Below are 23,657 nucleotides of genomic sequence, written 5' to 3' on the forward strand. Positions count from 1 at the left end.
TTATTGCAAAGCTGATGACATGAGGCTTTTCATAAGTTTTTCTCTGTGAGCACATCGACTTGATCTCTGAACTCGTCGGCTGAGACACTGGCCAGACTTGGCCTAATTGATTAAACTGAACAAAGATTACAACGAATACTCAGAATACAAATCTAGCTTTAAAAAGTCAAACTCTTGTTGATTTTTTTGTCTGAGACCACAATCTGTCTCCGATGACTCACAGTAGAAATACGCAGTTGCAATCGTTTCCTCCAAAACATATTAAGCAAAATCCCACAGTCATAAATAAACATGATTTCCAGAAGACGGGTGACATGAGGACAACTGCTCCTCAGGCTGGTACGATTGATGTTAGAGTATCTGAGCAGAATATGTGCCTGTATGGATTCGTAGCTCCACCATATGCACCGAGCCTCCAGCCCACACAGGGAGGTGAAATGTGTGGCAGAGAAATCCCCCGGTGTTGCATCCCTAACCACCCTCTCTCCCTCTCTCTCTCTCTCTCTCTCATCCTCAGTCAGAAATCACAGCCTCACAGCCAGCACCCCCACAAATGTGAAAATGAAAGCACTCACCACCTGTGGTGGGCGCAGAGCGAGAGAGTGGGAAAGGACGTGGGAGAGGGAGACAGAGGAGCGAAGGGAAAGACAACTGCTCAGAGCGGTGAGTCAGTAGAACAGCATCCCAACCCTCTGACAGGACACATACATCACGAGTAACTGTATGGCAGCCGCAAAAAAATACACAACAGAAAGAGTCAAGATTTGCAATTTCGTAATCGCATGCTGATCGTTATCAACACAACATGTTTTGTGACACGTTTATTCCAACAAATCTTGTTTCACAATCATCACCGAGATCGTCTTGAAGCCGCAAGTTCCCAAAGTAGTTTATCTTTCTCGAAGTCACGAGTGGGAGTGTGTGAAATACGAGTGCGGCTGAATGTGTCTGTGATTCGAGTGAAGCAACAGAATAGCCACTCAGTCTCTGTGTGTGTGTGTTGTGTGTGTGTTGTGTGTGTGTGTGGTTTGGCAGGACACACTGATCCGGAGTTGTGTGTCTCATCCCTCCCACCGTTGCTCCTGTCAACAGGACTGAAACCACAACTCATCCCGTCTGGAAACAAAGACATTAACTCACAACAGCGTCTCTGTCTCTCTCACACCTTTTCCTTCAGTTCCCATCTCCTCTGTCACACTTCACTTATTCCATGTGAGCGTGTGCGGTGACGAATGAGGTCGGTGGAGCGTGTCCCAGCCGTGACATTCAACTTCCCATTAAGGAAAATAAAACACCTCAGGTTCTTCTCAGCGGTAAGAACAAAGGACAACGAGTCCAGGGCGACTTGAGGCCCTTTGATAATCAAGCTCATGTTCTGCCCCCCCTCATTCAGGTCATACACGCACACAGGTTCCCTCTGTTTCCAGTCTTCATGCTAAGCTAGACTAACTCTCTCCTGGATGTAGCTTTGTATTTACGTTGCAGAAGTGTTGGGATCAACCATCTCATGTGATTATCGGCAAGAACAATTATGACAATTATGATATGTTTATTTATACCAAACACATGCACAACACACTCATGCAATGGTAGGTAAATTTATCCTCTGCATTTGACCCATCTGGTGCAGGACACACAGAGCAGTGAGCAGCCATGTACAGCGCCCGAGGAGCAGATGTTGGGGGACTAAGGTGCCTTGCTCAGGGGCACTAGACAGGGTAGGGAGACTCTTGGATTTTTGGACAGATCAATCCAGGTTCATCTTTTGTTGTCTCTCCGTGGAGACGAACCAGAGACGAACCAGAGACCTTCTCTGCCCATAGTCCAAGTTTCTGCCACTAGACCACCGCCTCTCAGTAAATCATTTCACTTTAATCGTTGGAAACTTCCTTGATTGATGTTAAGTTCCCCTTCAGCTGCTAAAAATCAAACCTTCAAACCTTTCATTACAATTTTTAGACATGAACTCCAGAGAAAGTTCCCCATTGTGCAGATTTTCGCAGATCTGCACAGAGATCAGTATTTCCTGCTTCTTTGAAGGAGACTTTATGTTTCCAGGTAGTTCACTAGTTCATCGTTGTTGCTTTCTTATGAAGACGATAGATCTCAAGAAGCCTTGAGGGAAACATTTCAAATAAAATTCGAGGATTCACTGATTTGGTTTAGTTAGCCAAAGGTCAAAGTCACAGTGGCCTCACAAAACATGTTTTATGTTTCTCTTAAACAGATCTTCAAATTTGATAGAAACATTCAATTGCCCCACATTGTTGTGAATGTGATATATTAAGAGAATTTCATTACATCTGGCACAAATGCTCACTCAAGGATGAACTGGGTCAGAGCTCGGTGGACAAATGGTCACAGTGAACTCCCCAAACACTCTCTTGGCTTCTCGAAAATGAGATTGGAAAGAAAAATGACGGAAACCGCAGTGGTTACTGGAGGCAACCAACTGTTTCCACTTCATCCTGAGATATTTAGATTTGTTTTATTAGTCCAAAGACTCAGACCATTATGTTCTATCTGCATCATTTCAGGTGATGATCTGGAGTTCAGTGAAAGGTCTGAGCAGCTGCAGGTAAAACAAAATGTTTAACTGAAGGCGTTTGTTCAGAAGAACATCACAACAATATCAGCAGTAGGTCAATCACAAGGTCATGGGCCATTCTACAAAAACAGTTTTATTTATTTATCAACAACTGTACATTTCTTTTTCAGTGCTGACAGCATTTGCTACATACTTTGGTGTGACTCAGAGGGAAGAGCGCATTTCGCCCCGTTAGTTATCTTGTTGGAAATGCTGACTTGATCCGGAGCACAGTGTAGAAACCAGAATTATCCACTGTCGTCGTTAACGTCATTTTCACTCACGGTGGGTTTTTCTCGAGTTCACATGAAGTGCCACTCCCTCGGTCCTCAAGAGCATTTACAGGCACTGAACAGTTTTATTAAGACAGACTGATCTCTGCGTTTAATCAGGACAAATGTCACGACCCCCCCGTCACGACCAGCCAAACATATTCCAGGAATAACGATAAGATGCCGAAGGGCAGAAGGATTCCTTCTGCCAGGATTCTAGTGCAGATTGGACTGTTTGAGTAAAGTCTGTAGCCAAGAAACCAATGGTGCAATTCAACATCTGTATTACGTCAAGTTAGCAAAAAGCACATTGTCATTCAGTTTGTGCCTGCAGCAGTGAATCTCCTGCCAACTGAGGTCCAAGGGTTAGGCTAAACATTAAACGTCCCCCATCTCCCGTCATCTAACAAGGTAAAACAAACAGAGAAAGATAGCACAGACAGAGCAGTACACTTTAAAAAGGTCTATATATATATGAATTAAATTTACATCCATCTCTTTTCCACTCTGTCCCACAGTGGTCCAAACCAGCCGAGGCTCTGCCTGAGTCGGGGGGGCTCCATGTCAGAGATTATGGAGTGACGAAAGGCCATTTTAAAAATCTCCACAAAATGTCCTGGTTCATGTTTCACGCCCCTCTGTTTGATTTGTGAAAAGGTCAGCCCAGAGAATGTGCTTTAAGAAAATCAAAGAGTTAACGTTGTTTAAAAAGTTCTAGTCTACAGTAGGTTCTGCTCTCCCCGGCGTCACTGAGAGAGAGAGGGCCAAAAAAATCATCACAAGTACACCCAGGACATGAAAATATATATTCTTATAATATATATAAAATGTCTTATTTAATCCGATATTTACACTTTTCACAAGATGTCTGAGGAAGGTTCTCTGAAATGAAGCGCTGCTTCACGGGGTCGCACCCAAATACTCTGAGGAAAAAAAGAACCCTCCAAAACAAAAAGGACAAAAAAAAGGTTCACTCCTCTCGAGCATAAACATCCTTAGGTCAACAGATCCATTGATTTCCACTGGTTTAGATCCTCAGTTCGTCTCGGCCTGGAGAAAAAGTCAAAGTCGTCTCAGTAGCGGTGCTGGAGCCGAGCAGCCGACTGCTTCTCTTTAGTAGATGACCTCGTAGACGGTGGCCTTCTTGTCACCGGATCCTGTCACAATGTATTTGTCGTCTGCTGAGATGTCACAGCTCAGGACGGAGGACGACTCCTTCGACTGAGGGGAAGAAAACACAAAACTCATTAAATCCTCCCGTTGTGCTCCAGGTTATCACACATTTTATTTATGTCTTCATCTCATTATGCTTAGCAGTTTTTTCTTTATACTGTCATGAATCTGAAGCATGTTTTATTAATCTAAAATGAATCTGTGTCAGAGCACATGCAGTTTGAGGCAAGTGTGTGTCTGTGTGTGTTTATCGTAGTCACCTGGAATATGCTGGCACCGTAAGGAGTCCTCCATGCATTGAGCAGATTGTCCTTCCCTGTGCTCACAAACCATTTACCTGCAAACAGAGAAACAAATGTCATGACAATATAATCTGAACACACGTGCGTTGTCTCACACACACACACGTCGAGTGAGAAACATCCTCATCCACCTGAGAGATGATGGACATGTGATAACCTCATCAATGTCCATTAAAACTAAAGGTGGTAAAATGCCATCCCATTAACAATCAATAAAAAAGCACATCATAAAAAAGGAGACTCACAAATTTGCACTGTGATGATCACTTAAATCACTGTCTTATTAATTACCCGACCGTCTAGTTGGTAATGACTTAATTAGTGACACTTAGCTCTGAGGAAAGAGCCGGCGCCATTTGAATGAACAAGTTGTGCGGTGGTGGAGATATGAGACCGAGCTGAGGGGGAAATTAAAACTGACATTTCTGGATAAATGTCACTGAGGCGATTGTAAAACTTCAATTGTGTGAACTTTAAATTTAAAACCAGCTGCTCTGCCAAACACACAAAACGATCTCAACGGAGATACAACACACACAATGATCTCAACTGAGATACAACACACACAATTATTAAACGAGTCACTGGATGTTTGAGTCCGTTCAGCTTCTACAGAAACTGTTGTTCCCTCATTAAGCAGCAGAACCGACCAGCAACCAATGAAAATAGTCAAACACAGGAGATTCAGCTTGTGCTAATCTAGACTTCAAACATCTGACCACCACACAGGCCTCAGGGACATTTCCGGACAGCGGGGGGGATTTTAATCCAACACAACCACCACTCACTCTCCTAGTCCACCCTCCTAAGTATTTATGGACTCACACGTCCATATTTTTAAATTATTAAGGCAATCTTTCACACCTACTTTATTTCCTTAACTTCGTCTGAAAGTCCCCAAAATCCACAGGTTTAGATATTTAGTCAAACAAATACTGGACATATGTAATACAGGTAATAAATGTGAAATATTAATGTCGCTGAATGTGAATAAACCGTTAGGAAATAAACCCTCTTAATTCCTGGAAAGGTCATAACTTCAGTGTCAGTAACAGCAACAGAACTGTATAATCTGGTCACGTGTCAATTCCAGGAAACTTTTGGCCTGATGTGGAAAAGACAAATAGACAAAATCCTCATGTGACAACCTTGAATATCAACAACACATTTAATCGATGCCGGAATTCAGCCAAACTCTCCAGCAGAGGTTTTTTGAATTCCCATCACAACAAGACAAAAACCAGACAAAAACCCTCTCGTCCAGCAGGAATCAAACTTGTATTCCTCCTGCTCGTGAGTGCATTAAGACAAGTGTGTGTGTGTGTGTGTGTGTGTGTGTGTGTGTGTCCCTGCTACTCACCACAGTAGGCGAACTTGAGTGAGAGGACGCAGCTCTCGTGCAGGTGCAGCTGATACTTGTCGGGCTTGGTGTGATGAAGCACCTCCACGTTGCTGCTCTCCATGCCGACAGCCAGCCACTCTCCGGTGGGACAGTAGCCCAGCGAGAAGATCTGCAACGAGGAAACCGTTCTTTCAACAAGTGTTTACAGTGTTTCATCATCTTAAAAACTCCAAATATCAATTAACACGTCAGCTCCAGATGCAATGTTTTTCCTTTTAGAGCCCAATGAGATGAACAGATGGTTCATTTGCATCGTAGGAAATGTATTTGTGTCTGTTTCTGTAGCAGCTACAGTTGGACTGAATGTGAAATGTAAGTTTGTCCACTTTGTTATGGGTAACATGAAAATGAAGAGCAGGTTAGTTTGAGTCCCTCTCCGTCTCTACCTGTGAGGTAAAGTCGTGTTGTTGGAGCTGCCGTCCCTCCCTCAGGTCCCAGGAGCGGACAGTGTTGTCGAGGCCTCCGGTCCACAGCTTGGTCCCGTCGTGGGAGATGTCGATGCAGCTGGCTCCGTCTGTGTGGCCCTGGAACTGCCTGGAATAACACAACATCAAACATGAGGTCAGGAACAGGGCAGGAAACCTTCCCAGCTCTTACATCTCACGCCGGTGGTCAAATGTTTTAATCCTGAAACGTGCTTCCAAACTCCTCGCTGCTCGGCACTGACCTGACGAGGGTTTGGTTGTGGAGGTCCCACACAGCGATGTTTCCATCGGAGCAGCAGGAGAAGCAGACCTTGGCGTCAGGGCTGATGGCCAGTGCGTAGCAGGCCGGAGCGGAGGAAGTGAGCTCCGCCTTTATGCGGGGCGTCTGTGAGGCCAGGTCCCAGATGGTCAGCGTGCTGGCCTCCCCCCCCACGATCAGGGTGCGGCCGTCAGGCAGCAGCTTGCAGGAGCGGATATAATTGTCTCTGTTCTGCAGGGGAAACAAAAAGGACGAGCGCCGTCAGGATAAGTGGATCTAATTTATTTACCTGTACAGTTTTCCCTCATGTGATATAGTTGCATGAGGAAACTCAATTACAATTCTGTAGAATAACCAATAGATTAACAGGATACTTGTGTATCTAGAGCTGATTTCAGACAGACAGCGTGTTTTTGTTGATTTGCGTCTTCTATGTGCTTTTCATCCTCTCTCTGTTTTCAGTTTAATGTCTGTCACGTGTAATGAACCTCATCAACCAACCCCACTCTCTCCCTGTGAATCCTCCTGAGGATCTCCTGCTGCATGTGAGTTTTTTCTACTCTGGATCTAGCAGGAGAAACTCCGGAGAATGTCCCCAGCAACTGACCCAGACGTTTGCGTTCCCGCACACAGCCCCTCCAGATATTCTCAGGAGACTATCCGGTGTTCAGTGTATGTCTGAGAGCAGCTCAAGTCTCCTCTGCCACTCTTGAGGAGTTGTTCTTTTTAACGTGTGCAGTTTTCAGACTGCAGCTCTTTCATGTTACAGTGAAGATGTGGATGTCAGCTTTAACGAGAGATTCGGGGAAAGAGGGAACAGGGCAGCAGTTGTTGGCCAGGCTCCAGAAGAGCAGGAAGACAGATCAATAGGACTGTGGAAGCGCTGGGTCGAATTAAAACAGCACCCTGACGGCTTTATAAGACCCAGCTGCACTCTGGACACACCTTGAGGGTGTTGGAGGCCAGAAGAGTGGAGCGGGATGAAGCCACAGCATCAGGATGAGAAATGGGAGACAGTTGGGAGGAAGTAATGAGCTGGGTAATAGCAGACCGGGTAGGCCAGTCGGAGCATCATTACTCAGCAGGCTTTTTTTCCTCTCACTAAGGATTATTTCAGTGCAGCAGTGAGACACTTAACTGAATTATTTACATCTCTATCTGCTGGGATCTGGGGGACAAACTAAGGTGAAGAGTGGACTCGGGCAACATATGAAGGTAATCACCGTCGTCTAATGAAACACGAGAACATCATGTCCGTCTGCAGTGATAACACACATGTAAAAAACTGTTGTGACTTGTAACAAACAATAACATCTCGTTACCAGGCAGTCGAGTTGGGACACTGGGCTCTTGCTGCCCGGTTGGCTGATGTCCCAGATCTTGACACAGCCCTTGCCGCCGGTGTAGACGTGACGCGTGGGGTTGCTGATGGTGACAGCGCACACCACCTCCCCGTGGCTCAGCGTGTTGATCTGGCGAGCGTGGCGTGGGATGCCCGGGCCTACCAGGGCATCTGGAGGGAAGGGCACGGGCTGCATCTGACCATCAGCACTCACGTGAAAAGAATAAGCTCTGCAGAGAACGGGGGGGGGGGGGGGGGAGAGAGAGAGAGAGAAAGGTTCAGTTTAAACTAAGTCATCTGTTAATACAAATTTAGTTAAACACACATTTCAAATAAAAAACAAAGACTCACGGTTTTCCTCCAGAAATGGACGTGAGGCTGGCTGGCAGGCCCGGAGCTCTCATGTGAGAATGAGGGTCAAACCCCGGCTACACACACACACAGAGAAACAAGAGTTAAACAGTCAATAACCTGCAAAGATAAACAAGACTAAACTAATATTCAAATTGAAAATGATGCTTCATTTAAGCTGCTAACGCCCTGAGGAACCCTCGTTTCCAAGCAAATCCCTTCAAAAAGGTGCAAATTCAGCTTCATTGCAAACAGGGAAGCTTTGCACAAGGCTCCCACATCCCACTTGCTAATGCTAATGAAAGCCTGGGAGATTTTCAAACATGCACAAGAGGCATTTTGGGGGCGAGTCTCTCTTTTTTCTTTGAGCCTTTAGAATGCTAACGAAGTAACATCAAAGTAGAAGGAGCTCGGCTCGTCTTTGTACTCATTATGTTTACACAACATGCTGCAGCCAGCCGAGCAGAAATATTCACAATGAGTTCTGGAAAATACACGATGAATACCAAAGTTTCTCATACTTTACAACCCACGGCCAAGCTGGATAATTCATACACATGCTGGTGACGGCTTTGAGTCAAACAGACGGAGATGGAATATACAACATGTATACTGTACGTGACATGGTTTCAAGTCAAATTAAATTAAAGATCTATGTCAATTACATGTAATTATCAGATAATTACTTGTACTTGAGCATAATTGAAGAAAAGTTGAAGTAGCCTTTAATAACCCTCAGTCACGAGTCTTTCCCTGAGCCGAGCCGAGTAGCTAAGACCTACCTAAACACATTCAAAACCTAATGCGCAATATTTTAACATATTTAAGACTTTTTAATGTCTACATTTCTGATCATTAAATTCTTAACATTGCAGAGACCTAATTCGAAAGATATGTAAACAATAAATAAACATTTTCATTCATAAAATGTTTCATAGAGGGGAGAATAATTACAATTGGTGAGCGTCCGTAGGCGGCAGCAGCTGCAGCGCTCATCTGAGGTGAGATGAGACCCGGATAAACGCTGGGGCTGGTGAGGGATCCGTTCATCTCGTGATGACTCATCATAGCAAACGGGGTGGCATAGGAACCCGCGATGGACAGCGGTGTGCGCAGGGCAGGAGCAGCTACAGAACAGAAAAGACACAAGACAATAATTTAGCTTCAGAAATATTAAAATATGGTTCCAAACTCTTTAAAATTTACTCTTTTGTCAATCAATCAACCAGTGTGATGTTGAGGTACATTGTGTGCGTTGACATACCTAGTGCCTCCATGCCGGGGGGTTTGCCCAGTGTTAGAGGTCGTAATCCTGGAGTGGTGCTGGTTCCTGGTGTCGGCGCCTCGTTCCTGGGTGTAGGCGTGTTGGACTTCAGGCTCGGCGTGGACGACTTGTCGTTCTAAAGCAGAAAGATGCTCTTAAGCCTTTGTGTGCAGCCTTGTTTTGTATCCTCTTACTCAAACACTCAAGTTCACTTCCTCCCACGCTCTCAGCCACACACACGGAAACGAAACAGCATCCATGTCAGCGTTAAAAAAAAAAAAAAAATGTCCCCACTGGCAGGAAAATCCAGAGTGACAATCTGAGTGGACGGCTCAAGGTAATCCAATCTAACACTGACACTTCATTACAGCTATGGTGAGTGTGTGTGTGCGTGCGTGCGTCAGGGGTAGAAGTATAAACCTTTACTTAGAAGTCAAGCTTGTTAAGAGTGGCTAGACAAGCAGGATGGTGACCCAACCACTCCTCTCATAATTAATCCATCTCCTTCCTTTGCAGATCAAGTTAGAGACACGAGGGTTTAGCTGGTTGAGGGACAGAGTCACGCTGGGGGGCACGGGAGCTGAAGGGGGGTGATACGGACTATAAATCAACCCTAATCCGCAGTTCAATCGTTATGTAGAACCAATGCATGCGGACTGTTTCAGCCTGGTGTGTAAGAGCTTTAGTGTCTGAGAGAAAATGGGGGATGGAGAGAGAGAGAGAGAAGATGAGATGGAGGAAGAGGAGGAGACAGCAGTTCCCTGGTCACTGTGTCTCTGGGTTATTTACAGCCTCGGGCCGAGGAAGAAATGACCATTTATTGGGTAAGCCATAAAGAAGATTGAGAGGAGTGAGCCACAGCGTTTGATTTCCTGAGAGTGCATCCACCCTCTGCCCCTTCAAGACCCTTCATAGCAGCCGACTGCTAAGCCGTCTGCGTATTAGACTAAAGGGCATTTGTCAAGTGGAGTGGGCGTCTGTGTGAAGGGCTGTCAGTTCACCCATCACCCCCCCCTCTCCACTGTAACCTCCTTATTTCATCACATCTCTTGTCTTTCAGTGCACTCACATGGGCGTGGTCCTTTGCTTTGGAGGACGGTGTGCTGCCGGAGGAGGCGACGGAGGCGGGGCTGTTGGGGGCGGCATCCTTCTTCAGGCCCCGTGATTTATCGAGGCCGTTTTCTGGAGGTGAGTGCGCGGGGCTGGCTCGAGGGGTGGCCGGATCCTACAGAGTTAAACGAGACAGACGGAGAGCAAGACTGAGCAAACAGAGCAGAGGAAAGCCACCGGCATGTACATGTGGGTCAAACAAACTGGGGCCTCATGTGCAAACACAGATAAATATACTCATGCGTGCTTGTTCTCTCCCTCACATACATACACACACTTTTCATTCACCTGTCACTCCCTTTTCTCTTTGTGTTCTTTGTCTTATTACTTTCCGCATGAACGGCAAAAGAAATACAGCGGGTAAGCACACACTCATGGCGCACACAGCCAATATTGTGACAGAGTTTTTTTGGCAGCGCTGTGAAAAGTGTTGAGGTTTCTGCAGACAAATGACAAAGAGCTGTGTTTGGTTTCGACGCAGCGTTCACGCTGGAATGTGACTGAACGGCTCAGTTCAAAGGAAGTCTCACCTCGTTGGAAACGTCCACCACCAGGTCGTCACTCTTGTCTCCGTCACTGTCCTGAAATGAAGGAGTCACAGGTTTGAGTTTCCTGGTCGTTCACTAACGGTGTTAAAAACTAGGTTTGCATGAACAAGTGCATTTTAATATTGGTGGATCAAAATATAACCCGGCATCTTTAACATGGTTTCGACTGTAGCGTTTAATTATTTACTTTGAATACTGTAACCAGACATACAGTGAAACTGGGTAAGTCTATATTTTACCGGTTAATTATTTCCAAATATTTATAATTTCAAATAACATTTGAAGCGGCCTAATGAAGCTACAGAGTTAATCGATGTAAAGATACAAACAGAAACATGCTCAGGATCAGCTTCTAAAAAGGAACCAGTGAAGGCAAACACTCACGTATCTGCTCATGTTGTCCTTCTCGTCCACTTTGCGTTTCTTGGAGTCATGGCCGTAATCTGAAGAGCTGCGGTGCTTCTCACTCGCGGCCCGTAGGCTGTCTGACGGCGACACCGAGTTATTCTGCCAACAACAACACACACAGACCACACAATGAGTGTCCAGCTCCCAGAGTCTGCTTTATATTTAACTCATATAAAACCCTGCAGTGCACATTGATACGCTTCAAGATCCATGAACATGAGTGTTGCATCGTGTTAATGTGAGGAAGAGGGTGGGCCATTATTGTAAATGTCATGTGATGTGATATGCTGTGAGAAAAAATAACAAAGCATAGTTCTGCCACTGTCCAGACATGTCTTCTCTCAGTCAGGTGAATGTTTTGAGGTTTAAACGTGTCAAACCCTGAGAAACCAGAAAAGCCAGGAACTGACAAATGGTGTGTTTAAGTCCAGATATGACTCTGGAGCCTTTTCCTTTATCAGAGCAGTGACAATATTGACTGTACAGCTAAACTTACAATGCTCCCAGACTGAACTGGACTGATTTAGGATGGAACGGACAGAAGAGGATTCTGGGACAGCTTAGCCCCGCTGCTGCCACCGTGGCAGTGGAGCAAGTAGGAAACAGACGAGACAGCTGAGCACACACACACACACACACACAGAGACAGACACACAGACTCACCATTGAAGACAAAACACCCCGGATGTTTCAAAGCAAAGAGATTGATCAGAACATAAGAGAATATGTGAGGTGGAAGCCCAGTGCATTGTGGGATATTTGGTGTATATAAACACAGATAAATGAAAAACGTGACATTGGATCCTGTTGTCGAGCCTAAGGTCAGACCAACTTGAAGCAACATTTAACCCAACAGCTTTCATTCCTGACTAAACGAGACAACATGCAAATGAAAACAACAGTGACGAAGATCTGTGTGTGTGTGTGTGTGTGTGTGTGTGTGTGTGTGTGTGTGTGTGTGTGTGTGTGTGTGTGTGTGTGTGAGCACTGTGCAGGTCAGGGACAAAACAGCATAAAATGAAAGACAGAAAAGTTCATGAAAACCAACTGGAATGAAGAAGAGGAAGGACAGAAAGACGCCTTTGAGGGAAACTGGACAAGTGTGCAATGTGAAGACACAAAGAGGATGTTGCCAGCGGAGAAAAGAGCCATGAAAGAGGCAGAGTGAGAAAATAAGAAAAAAAAAAAAGAGGAAGAAAGACAAGAGCGCAAAACAGGAAAGGAACTTGGCAAGCAATGAGAGCGTAGCAGTGTGGCAATGAGTTCTCCCCACTAGTGGGAATGCCCGCACAGGCTGGCACCATCTCAGAAACAGCAAACGGGGGTTTTTGTAGTCTGGGCACTGGTGTGGTGGGGTGGCACCACCAACCAGCCCAACAGGCAGGGAGGCAGGGATGGGGAAGGGGGGGGTAGGAGGCAAACCCTGAAACCTGCCCAAAATGTCAGGCAGCTCAACAAATCCCTGCCTTCAGAGGCAGAGAGATGTGGTGAAGGGGGAAAAGGAAGATGTTTGACATCTTGGCTGCAAATAACGGAGAGAGAAAAGAAGAGGAGAGGAAGGCAACAGCCTGAAAACTGAGTGAAAGGGTGACATTAAAAAGCAACAACCTCCTGAGCCAAGGAGAGTGGAGAGAGGCAAATTTAAAAGAAAACACTGTGGTTGGGCAGTTAATGGCACACAGGCATACTTATAGCACCCCCTTCAGAAACTGGCCCTGCCTCCACACTGGGAGTCAGACTTTTCCTGAAGGTCTCAGCCAACCAAGAAGCCTTCTGCCCTTTCCACACTGCCTCCTTCAAAAAATATGGACAATTGCTCAGCTGCTGTTGTGGTTAAAAAAGAAAAGCCACAAGAATAGTTTTATGCTTCATCCACACTACTGCAAAACAGTCTCTGTCCACACAAGCGTTTTGGCTCAGTATCCGTTTGAATCCCTGTTCATACCATCATGCCTGGGAATGCATATCATGTGACCTCTCGCTTACACAGGAAGCATTTGTGTGTCAGCTTAAACAAGAGCTTGTCTCCTACACATGCAGATATATCATTGTAAAATGAAGAATATAACTTATAAGCTTGCAAGTGATTATCCATGTTGTAGCCTGAGTGAAAGTATGACGTTAAAAGAAACTTCACGAGCCAAGGAGAGTCACAATTAAAAAAACAACACTGTGGTTGCGCAGTAAGTGGCACACACACACACATACTAATAGCACTCCCTTCAGTAGCTGGCCCTGCCTTGGCCTCGCAGCTTTATGCCCTTTTCACACCCTGTTCCTCCAGAGTCAAAATATTGACATTTACTCAGCTACAGTTGTGGAAAAGAAAGCAACAAGAACCGTTCTTGAGCAGCTCGATGTGACGAAGCTGCCAGACCGACAGAAATCTCTGACATCATGACAGCCCGACTATGAATCGGCGCCTGTGACCTTTAAAGGGCTGCCTGGACTCAATAACCCTGCACTTGTCTCCAACTTCGGTATCAGATGACCTGAGACAACAGGACAGGAAGACGCTGCGTGTGTGCACTGGGAAGGAGGGACGGCGGTGGAGAGAGAGATTAGGTGAGGTAGAGTTGGCAGCCGCTCGTCACCATACGAGATGAGAGTTTGTGTTCCCTTCAGACATGAGTGGCCCTATTCAGGACGGCCAGTCAATGGGAACTCAATCTGGTCGACCAGATCCAACAGAGCGTTCTGCTCCAGCTAACTGAGAGCTTTAAGCCAGTCCAATAAACAGAGACTTTAACATGAGAAGGAAGAGAGAGAGACGGGGGGGGACAGAAGAGGATAAGAGAAGAGATAAGAAGTGAGAGCAGAAAATAAAGATATACGCTAAATAAAAGGAGAGAGGCAGATAAAGAGATGAAAAGGAGTCAGGTATCAGACACATGCAACAGTAAATCCTCTACAGAGGTGAAGAAAGAAAAGGAGTCAAAGTCGTTTTTAATTGTGCTGAAATTAAAGGAGGTAGCCGACAATTAATCCGCACCCAGTGATCGCAATCAGTTTCCACCAAGATTAGATGGCACTGGCTTATTCGACCAGACTTAATTATTTGATTTCAGTCAGCTTATACCTCCCGGAGTACAAAAATGTGTATGTTCTTATGCACAGAGCATTCATTTCTACTGAGCAGTGAAGCTGAGGTCTGTAAAGTACACCTGAACACCAAACACAGAGAGCCGGGGGCCGACAAAGTCAAGACACACACACACACAGGAGAAGCAGAGTCAACATACCGTGCTCGACTCGCGCTCTTTCAGAGGAATGGCCAGAGGTGAGTGAAAAGATGAGGGTCCAGGAGAGAGAAAAGCAAAACACAAATTAGTACGAGTGTCACCACGTATGAGAGATTCAATCACATGACAATTATTATTTAGGCTAAACAAAGCTCTCATATGTGCAGCTCAGCATCATTCATGTTGTTACCACTTTATATCTTTCATAAGTTCACAAGTTCATGCATTATATATCTCTATGAACTTTGGCTTTAGGTTGAAAGGCTGTAAAAACCTGGTGATTGTTCTCAGTAACGTTATCTCTATCAGGTTTTCAGTTCATCGGGTGAACGGACAAGTTGACCCCTGGAGGTCTGGGTACAGACTGCGGGACCAAGTCCACGTTTAGAGATGTACATTTACAACTGCAACTGATTTAAACCAAAACATTACAGATGACTCAAACAGGACCATTTATAGTTGATTCTCTGTTAAACAGCTGACCTGATGGCACGTGTGAAGGTTACACAGGTTTAGTTGATAATCTTTACTTACATTTTATCTATTGTCGCTTATGTAATGTTTAATAACATCAAATTCCTGTGTAAAAGTTGACTCACTAATTGGTATCATAACATTTAATGACAAAAATATAGATACAGGTTGTTATTTGAATCAAACCAACATTACTATCACCATCCAAACTGAACAGTTCTACACTGTCTATTTTTGCATGCTATTAAAATGTGTTTATCCTCGAGTTCGCAAACATCTAAAATGTCCTTCTTTCCTGTTTCGTGATGTTGGTATAAACTATTTTCACATCAACCTATATTATATTAAAGCCAAATAAAATGACCCTTATAAATATTTCCTCACCCAGTAATTCTGTGCACAAACACAAAACCTACAGTGACATGTTTCTTATGATAAATGTGTCTGGCTGGTAAAACCTGTTCTTGGCAGTTACAATCAGCAGTAAAATGCTTCGGGCGGTTTGTGCGGCTGGCTGTGCTCCTCACCTCGGTGCTCCAGGTCGTGGTGGTTCTTCTCATCCTTCACAGGCAGGTGGGCCTGACTGCCAAGAGCTCCCAGAGCCAGCAGGCCGGAGCCAGCGCCTGTCACAGAGGGGATGCCAGGCGGCTGCAGGCCTGAGGGGTGAGGGGGCAGCTGGATCGGGGGGCCGTGGGCGGCGTGAGAGAGGTGCTGGGCCTGGAGCTGCTGCTGCTATAAACAAATGCAGAGAGACAAGAGACAAGACAGAGGAGAAATGGGTTGGCTGGGAAGAGAATCTGTGAATGGTCGCACTCTACTCCAGCTTTACAGCTGGATCTGACAATATTCAGTCCAAGGCCAAAGCGATTATGCATAATAGCCGAATGACGACGACTCCCAACATGCTGTTCCAGCTCAGTCACTGTCTGAGGGAAGGAACTGATTCAGTTTGTGTCTGCAGATAAACAGTGTAGTTATCATCTGCTTCAACATGCTGGATTAACTGAAACAGTAGAATGCATTTGTTAATTGGTATTAGTCTTTAATTTAACGCACATTCTCATCATCTTTAGCATTTGTTTTTGCATCATTAACACATCATAGGGCCAGGTCACATTTCTTTCTCACAGTGAAGAATAAGGCGTTAATAAATAACTTAAACTGTTGTAGATTCATTCTGTGCGTTGAATAAAAGTATGGTCGACTGACACCACTCTGAGCTAACGTCTGCACATGAATGCTCCTCAGTGTCGAGCCTATGAAACACTGCCTCCAGGTTTAAATGACAGATGTGTTTCTCCTCTCATATCACACCTCACTCACTACAACCCTGCCACACTCATCGCTGCTGCTCTACAAACTGCCTGTTGTCTCTTACTGCGGATACAAGACCTTCATGTGACAACCGTGTTTGACGACATGTCTCCCCCTGGTCGCCAGAAATGATAGGGAACATTTTCCCCCAAACTCTGCGCCTCAATCATAGCTGGAACTGTTACAAAAAAATCTAAATCAATAGATCTATATTTGAAAACCTTCTGGAAAACCAAGCAAGCAGGCATTCCCACTCTTCTAGCAAAACGCTGTTAAGCACAGACACAGTCTCTCTCTCTCTCACACACACACCTCCCAAGAGGCCATGAATATCTGCGTGAGAGGCAACCAGAGAGGAGTGAGTAGATAGACAGGAGTTAAATAGCCACTCAGGCAAGAGGGAAGCAAGTGCTTTAAAACAAGGTTAAATAACACTTAGCACATCCATCAACTGCCTCTCTAAAAAAAAAGAGAAAAAACATGATTGCTATTCTGCTTGCTAGATAGAACTTCAATAACCTCATCCATACATTCATTACACGACAGGGGGAAAAAACCAGACAAGGTTATATGTAGTGGCTTAGCACATTTAAAGGTTTATTTAGCAGCTGGCCATTACTCAGTCAGCTCATTATGTGGAGCTGGACCTGAAATCGCACAATGGATATAAGCAACCGAGGGGCGGCATTGTTAATCGATATTGTGCTGGTGTGCCCGGCAGCCTATTTGTTGTGTTAAAGGGAAACCGAGCAAAAAAAAAAAAAAAAAAAAAGGAGAAAGAGAGAAAGGGGGCAGCCAGAACAAGAAGGGGGGGGGGAGCGGCAGAATCAGAAAAAATAACAAGAGAATGAAAGAGAGAGCGAGCGAGCAAGGGATTGAGGCAGGGACGTCCCTATTGAGTGTGCCTAATGAGGAAAAGCGTGCAGGGATCATTATCAAGAAGCCTCATTAGCAAGCTTTGGCTGAGGAGAGAAGCGAGGAGGGACGAGGGAAGGGGAGGTAGCGGGGTGGGGGGGTAGAGAATTTCAGAAAATAAATTGCTTCCAATTCAATATTCATGGATAAAGAGCTGGCTTCCTTTCACACTTATCTTTTTTCATTATGTGTAAATGCCGCTTCAGCTCAGGCAACTTCCACAGGAAACAGGCAATTAAAGTTAACTAGGCGAAGCTGGCTCCCTGCAGAACTGTACTGTCAGGTGGAACAAGCATCAACAGTCGCGGCACAAACCAGCTGGCACACCGGCTCAATAAGTCTGGCACATTACCTACTTGTCTTCTGTACTCAAACACATTCTCTTCAGTCGTTGCGAGAAAGATTAGACAACAACCTTCTGCTAAACACCGAGCTGACTCGTCTGAGTATTGGAGTAGGATTGACATGATGGGTTTTCGATCTATGGCGTTGGTTAAAAAACGCGCGGTCACGTGTCTGACCCCCGAGTAAGACAGATAACACACAAAGATGCCAAAAATACACCCAAACACACCCAAGTTGTGGTCTTCAAGGGGAATCATCAACTCCCTTCACAAAGACGTGTGTTAGGCTGCCAGCAAGCAATGCAAAAGAGTTTCTCTGGCTACATCCATACTAATACGTTTCTGTTTTGATCTCCAACCACTTGAGCGTATCAGCTCCGCATCAGTAATAATCGCCACTAGCATGTCTGAAAACATGCCCATACCCATTTGCATATAATGCACATGTGCAAGTCTGTGAAAACAGAGAGTAGATGTCTACTCTGCAGTTGGTGGTTACCACATGGTGAGAAGTAAGATAAGGGATTAATATTCATGAACCGACAATTAGGTGGAGCTTTTCTGCATTTATTTCAAACTAAAATGGGGCCAACAGCGTTTTTAAACTTCTCAGTTTTAGGCGATGGACTCAAATGTAGCAACACTGATGTGTTGTTAAACTAAAAACGCAGTAATGTGGATGTAGCCTCTATGTCCCGTAACATCCCTGAACACTGACCATGAAGGCTGGATAGGCACTATGAGGCGGCGGCTGCTGCTGCTGGGTCAGAGAAGAGAGGGAGAGATTCAGCCAGAAATTATACAAGCAACAAGCCAAGGGTAGTAAATATTATAACTGTTATTTCAACACTTTATCTGCATTTTTCTTCAGAGATCTTTTGATTATTTTGTTTATAAAAAAAAAGGTGAAGCATTTAGATCACCAAAGATATTCAGAGTGACAAAGAAAAACCAACAATATTAACATTTTATACGGTGGAGGCAGCTTTTTACTTGGAAATTAACTGTTTGGGAAAAGGGGAACTGCAAACTGTTGGTAACAAACGTGTGGATGTAAATGAATCTAACTCTGTAGACACACTCAAACCAGATGGAAATATGAGCTTCACATGCAAATTTTCTTTCACAAAGGAGATCACTGTGAGGAAATGAAGCAGAGTGACATCACAGACAAAACCAGGCAGTGTAAAAGCTGTGTTCTACAGATTAGCATTTGTGCAAGGGTTGGTGATAAGCAGCCCCCCACCTGTAACTGACTCGTTAACCATTACCGAAGCACAATCTCACCCCGTGTGGAAATTATGGAAATGAGACGACAGCCCCGACACTTGTCAAATCAAACTCATGTCTCACCTCTGGCGAAACCAGGGCAGGAGCGTGACGCCTGTTTGCATCGATGTCTTTGTGCTCAGTTCAGTTGGGGTCATAGACAATATTTTGGGGAAATTTATTATATCAGGCAAACATTTTGTTGACATTTCTAAAAATGAAATTATGGCATTAACTACTTGTTTACTTTGGTATGTGCATCACTTGTGAAATTACACTCTCATACGTCCTGATGCCAGGGAGCAACTAACCGTCACTGCCTCAGGTAAATAGATTTTCACAAGGACCTACTTTTGAATTTGCCTTTTCTTTTCACTTCAGGTAGATTTTTTATAGGGATTGTACTATATTTCAAATCTTTGTACAAATGCTTTATTAAAAAATAAACATAGGGTTGTGACTTTTTCTCTGTTAAATTAGTGGTCAAGTCATTTCAATAAGGTTAAGGGAACAGGGATTAAAACTGATACAGAGCCAAAACACTTACGTCTGTTTAAGTTTGACGACGCAAATGAAAACGGAGTGTTATGGATGTAGCCTGAGACTTTACTGACAAGTCTCACACCGTGGGGACCTGGAGATTGATCACTTCACATGTCTTCCCGTGTGGTTGTTTGTGCATGTGCATCTGGCCCTGCCAACCCTTAATGGAGACAGGGTCACTCCTGTTGTAGACAGTCTCACTGAGCCAGGTTTAAAAAAAAAAAAAAGCAGGAGGAAATAGGAAGTAATTACCTTGAAAACTGGAGGTTGTGCTCCTGGCTCATTTACCTTAATCGAATTTCGATATCCGCCTCTCATTAGACTTGACCCCCTACCACTGGGACAAGCTAACTGCTAACTAACCTCTGCTACAGAGGGCTAATCAAAAGGGTCAGTTCTCCATCTGGGTCCAAGCTGGCTATTAGAAAGCAGCTAACCTTCTCCCTCTTTTTTAAACTAAAGCAGATGGAAGAAATCACTAAAAAGTATTTTTAGCCAGAGTGGAGTTTGTTTGTGTTCAAGGGTTATGGCTACAATTAAAAGGTCAGGAACTGAATTTTGAAGTGCTTCTTCTAATAAAGTTTAGTTTGCCACAGATGCTCTCAAATGAAATTTACAAATTAAGGACATTAAACTTTTATTATAAGGATACTGAGTTTAAAGCTTAGCGATAGAAACCTTATGAACTGGTGAGAATTAGATCAAACATGATGCCACATTATTCACATCTTCATTTTGAGTATGATGAGTAGTACCAAAGTAAATAAAAGTGTTCACAACAGTCTTGTCATAATGACTACAGATAACGAAATTGCAAAGTGCACAGTTACATGCAAATGAAATCCAATATTGACAATAATAGGTGGCCAAATTAAAAAGGGACTACATACCACAGTGTTTGTTAATGTCTAGTTTCACTCGTTAATAAAAAAGCAAACAATACGTGACGGAAACAAGTAGCCCATTTAGCCTGGCTAAATAATGAGACTTCAACGCCATCATGGAGTAATGTGAGCATATGATCTATCACAGGGTTTCTGCAGGTTTCAACAAGTTAAATTTAATTCTTTCTGAGACCATAATGAATGAAATTTAAGGCTTAAAACGTTAAAAGGCAGAGACGGTAGGTATCCATAGTCTTTCCTACAACCAAGCTGAGTGTAGTCAGATTAAGTGTTTGTAGGGGATCAGTTATGAGCTCCATGCTGGTCTTTTTGTAGTTTTTATTACAGCATACAAATTTCTGTATCGCTGAGAAAAAAAACTACAATACACTTGATGTTACAAACTTTACTTGCTCAAAGAAAATTGCTCTTTAAAGGGCAACAGAAGAACAATCGTAACGTGTTTAACACACAATATTTGAACATATTCAAGACTTTTTATTGGCCTAAATTTCAGATTATTCAATTTTAGACTTTTGGAAGACTCTGATTCTCCTGTTCCTCCAACTTTGACGACTTTGCTTGAATCCGACCTGAATCTTTTTTCCACGACACCTCACAAACGGTCGATGCCTGTGAAGTCCATGCTGCTGTAATCGCTGCTGCAATCACAATGCTTGTCCTAACCTGAAAGCTCTAATTCCTCTTGCTATTTGGTCAGAGGCAGAGGTAAGCCTGTTGGCTGGAACCTTTTATGTAATTAAAGTGCAGCCAAAGTGAAACGTGAAAAACACCATGATCTGATCTCAGCCTGGACTGTGTTACTCTGTATCAGATGTTCTTTGACTCCGCCTGAGACGGGGAAAATCAGAGCGGAGCAGCCGTTAGGAACTGCAGCCTATAGCCAACAATCAGTGGAATTACAGCATTGAACACATCGAGAGCACATTACAAACATTGTCAACTCAAATAAAAACATGATAAACCACTGGAGACAGGGGCAAGTCTGCATGAGGGAGGACGCGGCACGTTGCTAGTTTGTATTCAGTATGAATGTTCAAATGCCACAGAGAAGAGGAGGAGGAAAATGGAAGCAGATTAATTAACTAAGCTTCTCTTTTTCCCCTTTTCTCCCCTATCACCTCTGGAATCTATTGCCCTTTCCCAGGTTGTACTTGACTTACAACACTTCAGTTGAAGCCCGTGAGCGTAATGTAGCTTGCTTGAATAGCCTATATGCCGTTTTCCTCTATGCATGCAGTATTGCCCCCGACCTCGGGTCAAATGAAGGAAGAAGAGGGGGTATACACACAGTGAGAGGCAGATTGGGAAGTCCACGTACCCCGATGATCGCATTCAGCTCAGTCATTGTCACCTGCTTGGCCCGTTCAACAGCCTGAGCCACCTGCTGTTGATGCTGCAGGACACATAAACACAGATGAGACTCTTGATGGGAAAGCATTCATAACTTAAGACTGATAAAAACTCTGATGTTGAGAAATGGGTACGGCCATTTTTAGGTCACTGCATGTTTAAACAAATATTTGTACTTGGTTTGGCAGCTGGTTAAATAAGGTGGGGACCAAATGGGAGCTGCATGTTTTAATAATTGTGAGTGATTAAACTAATTAACATTTTTATTTGATTTATGATCCCAATACGTTAGTTTGGTTTTGCGGCTTCACCTTGATTCAGTAACATTTCATCATTAAGACATTTGCAGTTTCTGTTGCTATTAAGCAATAATGAATGTCTTGCTTTATCTAATATGTCATTGGGCGGGTCTCTGTACAATAAGCCACTTTCACAGTTTCCTGTACAGTTACGACACTTGATGAATGAAATGAATCTCATTCACATTCTTAAATGCTGCTAGCGGGGTTGACACTCACCTCTTGTGACAAGAATGGCATGATCTGAGCCAGAATTGCATTGAGACGTTTGGCAATCTCAGTCTGTAGGCAGAGAGAGAGAGAACATATTAGAATAATTGTCCTTCAGTGTACTGCATGCCACGGGCAACCCTGTAATTAAGCAGTTAAACTACCTATAATTCAAAAGGGCGCATTTGTGTACACACACACACACACACCCCCCCCGTCCATCTGGGTAGACCATGTATTTCTTAACTAAAATAGGATGGCCTTAGAACAAATCCCCCCCCCCTATCCACCTCCCTCTCTCCTGCTTCCATTAGGTCTTATTTCATTAGGAGGCTGAAATATGCTAATGCCATCTGGCTGGAGAGACCCTAATGAGGTCCATACTTCATAATTACAGCCCACAGAGAGCAGGGTGGGGAATGCTGAAGCAGACAGGTTAACTCTCTGGCCCTATCTATCAGAGGCATCTTTGGTATCGACCACGGAATATTAGCTGGGAGAGTAAGATGATACCACAGGCCTCGACAAACAGCGAGCACTTTACTGTGCTCGATTTGGACAAATGGATGTGCTATGCAGCCTGTCTACTGCGATCGAACGTCCCAAGACATTTTGCCCAAACCCATTTCCTTTTTTTTTTATCTGTACTTTCCACAGAGAGTGGGGAGGCATAAAAACGAGGCACACAAAAGTAGAAAGCTGGATAAAGGACAAGGGGTGGTGGGCTGTGTGGGGGTGATGAATGGTGAAGTGAAACCCTGTGATTTGACACTAAGGTAATGTGGTTTGACTGAACTGAGGGAGGTGAACTAATTGATTCTGAGAGATTAGGGGTGAAAGCCCAGCAGGTGTGTGTGGGGTGAAGAGGTCTTTCCCGCCGTTTTATACGCTGCTGCATTCCACTCATTTTCTCCCCTAACCTTGTTTGACTGTGAAAGGGTGGGGGTGGGGGGGGGGGGGGGGGGGGGGGAAGCAAGTGAAAAGGAGAGGGAGGTGCCGGTAGCCTTTTGCACAACGTCTGTGTCACTCTGTCCATTTTGGAGGAGGTGAGACAGGAAAAGAAGGACAGAAGACGAGAGGGACAGATCCTTACTGGCCTGTCAGGAACTATCTCACAACCTCCTGCCTGACCTTAGACACACTCTGCTTTCTCTCTCCATTCCCCCCCCCCCCCCCCACCTTCCTTCTCCAAACCCTTCTTCACACCCCTCCATGATAATCTCCACTACTCTCCTCTGTGCCCTCCCTCCTTCCTCCCCCATCTTCCCCCTCCTCTGTTGCTGGGGCAACGCTATCTGGCACGGCTGATCGTTATGTAAATTGGGTTGGGGCCCTGACCAGAACAG

General features: G+C 44.5%; 1 protein-coding gene across 17 annotated transcripts in view; it reads right to left on the bottom strand.

The window, feature by feature from the left end:
• Window positions 1–2,663: 2,663 nt before the first annotated feature.
• The window catches only part of tle3b (TLE family member 3, transcriptional corepressor b), a 28,740-nt gene continuing 7,746 nt past the window's right edge, over window positions 2,664–23,657 (bottom strand). The window contains exons 6-22 of one of the 17 annotated variants that reach the window (XM_062402657.1): window positions 22,321–22,383; window positions 21,771–21,845; window positions 18,451–18,489; window positions 15,686–15,888; window positions 14,686–14,743; window positions 11,420–11,542; window positions 11,018–11,068; window positions 10,447–10,602; window positions 9,378–9,513; window positions 9,068–9,240; window positions 8,114–8,190; window positions 7,743–7,992; window positions 6,404–6,651; window positions 6,123–6,270; window positions 5,695–5,845; window positions 4,293–4,369; window positions 2,664–4,080 (exon numbers count right to left, since the gene is read on the bottom strand). In XM_062402657.1, coding sequence (XP_062258641.1) covers window positions 3,973–4,080; window positions 4,293–4,369; window positions 5,695–5,845; window positions 6,123–6,270; window positions 6,404–6,651; window positions 7,743–7,992; window positions 8,114–8,190; window positions 9,068–9,240; window positions 9,378–9,513; window positions 10,447–10,602; window positions 11,018–11,068; window positions 11,420–11,542; window positions 14,686–14,743; window positions 15,686–15,888; window positions 18,451–18,489; window positions 21,771–21,845; window positions 22,321–22,383 — 2,136 coding nt within the window. In that variant the 3' untranslated portion in view covers window positions 2,664–3,972. Of the gene's footprint in view, window positions 4,081–4,292; window positions 4,370–5,694; window positions 5,846–6,122; window positions 6,271–6,403; window positions 6,652–7,742; window positions 7,993–8,113; window positions 8,191–9,067; window positions 9,241–9,377; window positions 9,514–10,446; window positions 10,603–11,017; window positions 11,069–11,419; window positions 11,543–14,685; window positions 14,744–15,685; window positions 15,892–18,450; window positions 18,493–21,740; window positions 21,846–22,320; window positions 22,384–23,657 lie in introns of all 17 variants that reach the window. The other 16 variants (XM_062402486.1, XM_062402571.1, XM_062402402.1 and 13 more) reach the window with 16 other exon arrangements.

This window comes from Platichthys flesus, chromosome 1, assembly GCF_949316205.1.
Source record: "Platichthys flesus chromosome 1, fPlaFle2.1, whole genome shotgun sequence".
NCBI classification, from domain to species: domain Eukaryota; kingdom Metazoa; phylum Chordata; class Actinopteri; order Pleuronectiformes; family Pleuronectidae; genus Platichthys; species Platichthys flesus.